A 4,671-nucleotide genomic window follows, 5' to 3' on the forward strand; every position below is an offset into this window, starting at 1 on the left:
ATATTAAAACAAATTCCGAATTTCAAATTCGGGCTTCCAGATGTCCATATACACAGTAGAATTAAGTCATTCAAAATTTGATGGCTCTAGGTGCCGTTGTTTTATCAGAATGCGAAAAACATACATGCATTTATGCAGATTCTTCACTATATAATTTCTTTAAATATAGTACAGGATGATAATATTTGGTGGCAACAATTTGAAAAGTGATGCAGCCGTTTATAGTGTTTCAATACAAAACGAAAACAATAGTCCTTCAGGGACAAAGCCCCTTTGGATTAAATGCCAAACTTAAACAGATAATAAATCCACAAAATAAAAATGAAACTTCCAGGTCTCTTTCCCTATACTGTGGTGGGTTTTTAAATTTGACTCTATTGTTTTCAGCATTTTCTAGATTATTTTTATTTTATTTTCTAATATTTAAAATTTATTTCACTTAAAAATAGATTTTTAAAATTTATTTCCAGCTTTTCAAGGGATCAATTATCTCCATAATCATGAGCAATTTAATAACACAAATTATCAACTTATATCACAGCCTTCACAAATGCTGATGAAATTAATTAAAATTAATTACAATTTGGTTGCAAGATGAATCTAAAGGTTGTTTTTGCAAACAAAACTGAAATTTACATAGAGAATTTGCAACTATTGATGAAATTAATTACATTCCTTTTACCAAAAAATTACTTTATAGAACATTTTAAATGCATATAAGGAAGTAATTTAATTATACATTAGTTATCACCTTACATCAGAGCCTTCACAAATAGATGGTATTTCATTGCAAAATGAGGCTAAAGGCTGTTCTTGCAAACAAACCTGAAATGTACACAAAGAATTTGTAAATGCTGATGAAATTAATTACATTCCTTTCCCCCCCCAAAAAAAAAGTTTATAGAAACGTTTTGTATAAGCAAGCAATTTAATAATACACTAATTATCTACTTACATGAGATCCTTCACAAATAGATGGCATTTTATCACAAGATGAAGTTGAAGCTTGTTCTTGCAAACAAACCTGAAATATATACATAAGAAATTTAGAAATACAGATAATATAAACTACATTCATTTTAAGAAATAATTATTTCACATAACATTTTATAATTCATAAATAGCTAATAAATTGTTAACACTCAAAATTCAAAAATAATTCCATAGCACAACAGCCAGATATAGTACAGCTGTTTAGGAACCATAAGACAAACAATTTCATATTTCAGAAATCGTACAAAAATTCATCAATATATGTAAAACATATGACATTTAATAGCTGCTCAAATGAAAACATAGCATAGATTCTTTACTAGCAGCTGTTATTTAATCAGATGGTAATGCTAAATGTTGTTGCAAACACACCTGATATGTACTGTAATGTACACATTTGCAACCACTGGTTAAATGAAACAAAGTGCATGATTATGAAGATGGAAACATTTAAAAAAACATAGTACAGTTTACGAATAGATGTTAAAAAACTATTAAAATTTTTTAGAAGTGCAAAATGGCAATTTACATCAAATACTTCAGCAGCAAAATTTATTTCTCCAAAATATGAAGCTGAAGGTTGTGGCAAATGAATCTAAAAGAAATTATAATATATGAAATATGTGGAAGTGAAAGAAATTATAAACTCTGATCGGATAAAAATAAATACAAATAATCATTACCATTTTAAAAGTAACTTTCAACTTATAAAAAAGCATAAATACATTGGACTGTTCATAGCATTCATACTTCTTAAACATAAGTAAATATTACGTTAACATATTTTTAAATTTTAGAAACAGTGTTAATACTTTTTAGAAAAAGTTTATAATACTAAATATTTAATAACTGTTCAAATGAAGACTTACAACAGATGGTTCAGCAACAGAAATTGCTTCAGTTGATAAAGGTAAACTGTGCAGCAAGCCACCCTGAAGATGCAAAAATTATGAAACACATATAAGTAAGGATACCTGAAAATGCTGATAAATAAAATATACTTAATGTAATTTTAATAATAAATAATATAAATAATCCTAATAAGTTTTGTAAATTTTTAAACAAAAAATAACAACATTCAGACAAGACATTTAAGACATTAAAATATACATTTAAATCAATGTATTATAACTATATTATTGTATTACTCAAGATTAAAGTTATTAATTTCAATATTATTTCTTTTACTTATACATATTTCTCTCTATTTATCTGGAATACATATTTCTCCATACATATTTCTCTCTATTTATCTGGAATACATATTTCTCCATACATATTTCTCTCTATTTATCTGGAATTTAAAATTAAGCAAAAAAGCAACTTTAGTTTAATATAAATTTTGATTTAAACTCTTTTGACTTTGAAGGCAATCAGATACAGGTTTCTTTCTTTTAGGAGCAAATTTGAAGAAACCAGACCCATGTATGACTGTCCTTGAAAAACTACATCAAATTGAGATTTTACGCCTAATTTTCAATATATGATTATAATAACAAAGTACATACTTAATTATATATATAACAACAGCAAAATTTTAATTTTTTAATCTAATCTTAGGGACTGTAATTACAGCTTTATCACATAATGCCTTAATTTCAATATATTGATTCTTTTATAAAGCAATTTAGTCCATTTGTAATAAAAACATATTTTTTTATGAAAACCATAAAAATAAAAAACACATACATTACAAAAATTGGATGTAACTGAACGGTGCTTTGGTAAACCAATGCCTTTTAGACGCTGTGGGGGTCAACAGTTGTGGGGGGATTAGGCACATTGAAAAGAGTTGGCACAGCATTGGGCTTGAGTTTTTTACGCCCATCTTGCCTAGAGCATTCAAATTGATTTTCTTCAAAATGTACCTGTATATTTAACAAAAGCATGCATGAAATTTAACATTAAAATCAAAAGCACTAGTATTTAATTACAGTTACATATATTATATTAATTTAAGAATGTAATTTTCTGATAAATTTAATTTTTTTTATGAAAATAGAACAAAATTTTTAAAAAGTAATCATGTTTGTAAAACTACTTAAAACATATTTCCTGCTCACACACTAAAAATAAATTTAAAGTACCTATAGTTAAAAATACAACATTAAGATTTGCTACTACAATAAAGGATAATAATGGGATCAAAACGATTCATCGAATATTTAAATTAATATTTAACTTCTTAAAAATGTCTAAAAATACAGAATATATTTATCTTACTATAAAGAAAAAACAAAATCATTTATTATTTGGATCATACCATCCAGTTTTTAACATTGGCGCCAAATATCCGATTTGGCGACAATACATCAGAATCAAAACATAGAATGCTACTTTAAATCACCAATCGTACAGTAAAATTAAAGAAAAGAAAAAGGCACATCAGATTTCTAACTGAGCACAAAGTTTACATGAAATGTATGATACAAATTTTACAAACGGTATAAACTTTTCACGATAACAAAAGAAACAACGATATTTTACTGCACAAACACATACACATTCCGCAGTTGATTTTGTACTTATAAAATCAGTTGATCGTCAATAAGTGACAGTTAAATGAAAATACATATTTTAAAGTACCAAGAAGAGTAATTTTTCTAACATTCTATGGAAAAATACGAAGCTGAACTTACCTCACAAAGATACGCTCCTGGGCCCGGGATCCATTGATCTCGACGAGAATTAACTATCCATTTTCTTCGTCTTTCTTCATTTCTAGGGAAACGAAACATCCTAAAGTTATTTTTAGACTGATCCGAACAATTTGGTGCAGCACAACCACCCATATTTCTGAAAATTAGGTCGGAATCGATCCACAAATATGTCAACAAATCAGTGCAAATCCAATAGCGAATACCAACAAGTTAGCTTCAAAATGGATGACTGACTGACTGATAACTTATAGCCAGAATACCACTGAGATCAGTAGTTTATCTGGCTCAATCAAATTTATGCCGGATGGGCACAATAACATAGAACTATCTTCACATAATGTCCGCAGTAAGGAGGAGAAAGACGGATAAAGAATAGGAAGACCAGCAACGCAAGAGCTCACAAGCAAGTAACCGGCCCGGTAAAGGCGTGACTAAGTGGGAGTCATAAGATGAGTGTAGAATGTGAATAAAACTAGAGAATTTAAGAAATACACAGTACAATAAATGAGTAAAATACAAAATTAAGAATGCTAATAAACACATTGGGTACATCATTTACAGGTGGGCACTAGGTGGGAAAGTTCGGGTCCCTGATAAGGTGGGCCGCAAGTGGGCGCAGTTTGGCGTCCTCATTCAATATTTCGTAGGTAAAGATATCAAAATTTCTCATATGGTCACAGTTCAGAGCTTTCGTGAAGAATTTCCTGTTGATCTTATTCAAGTGCTCTTCTAGAGTGTCCAGTTTTAAGTCACAGTGTAGTGTAGCATTGCTCACAAAAAAGTGAGCATGGGTGATAAGCCTTAAGACTTTGTTTTGCATGATTTGAAGTCTTTTTATATCCTCCTTGGTAGCCGTGCACCAGGCCGGCGACGCATAAGTCATCAATGGCCTAATTGCCGTGATATAAACTAGCCTCTTTTTCCTGAGGTCTAAGCTAGAATAATTACCCAATATAGGGATGAGACTATTTACAACAGTGAAAATTTTTCTTCTGACCTCTGTTATATGATCTCCCCA

The 4,671-nt window shown here is 29.4% G+C and overlaps 1 protein-coding gene across 1 annotated transcript; it reads right to left on the reverse strand.

The window, feature by feature from the left end:
* Positions 1-1,467: 1,467 nt before the first annotated feature.
* Positions 1,468-3,960, reverse strand: LOC146993194 (THAP domain-containing protein 2-like). The gene is made up of 3 exons (XM_085807840.1): positions 3,633-3,960; positions 2,683-2,861; positions 1,468-1,925 (listed from the first exon to the last, which is right to left on the reverse strand). The coding sequence occupies exons 1-2, from the start codon at positions 3,783-3,785 to the stop codon at positions 2,733-2,735; spliced, it is 282 nt and encodes a 93-aa protein (XP_085663966.1). The 5' UTR covers positions 3,786-3,960; the 3' UTR covers positions 1,468-1,925; positions 2,683-2,732.
* Positions 3,961-4,671: the final 711 nt, after the last annotated feature.

This window comes from Stegodyphus dumicola, chromosome X1 (assembly GCF_044657685.1).
Source record: "Stegodyphus dumicola isolate Sdum_Otavi_A_Nest chromosome X1, ASM4465768v1".
In the NCBI taxonomy this organism is placed as follows: Eukaryota; Metazoa; Arthropoda; class Arachnida; order Araneae; family Eresidae; genus Stegodyphus; species Stegodyphus dumicola.

What these genes read in the sequence shown, in the direction of transcription:
- LOC146993194 (XM_085807840.1), bottom strand. Translation starts at nt 3,785, where the DNA reads ATGGGTGGTTGTGCTGCACCAAATTGTTCGGATCAGTCTAAAAATAAC. An exon ending in CAGGAGCGTATCTTTGTGAG is followed by an intron (nt 2,862 to 3,632) that starts GTAAGTTCAGCT and finishes TTAAATATACAG; the next exon opens with GTACATTTTGAAGAAAATCA.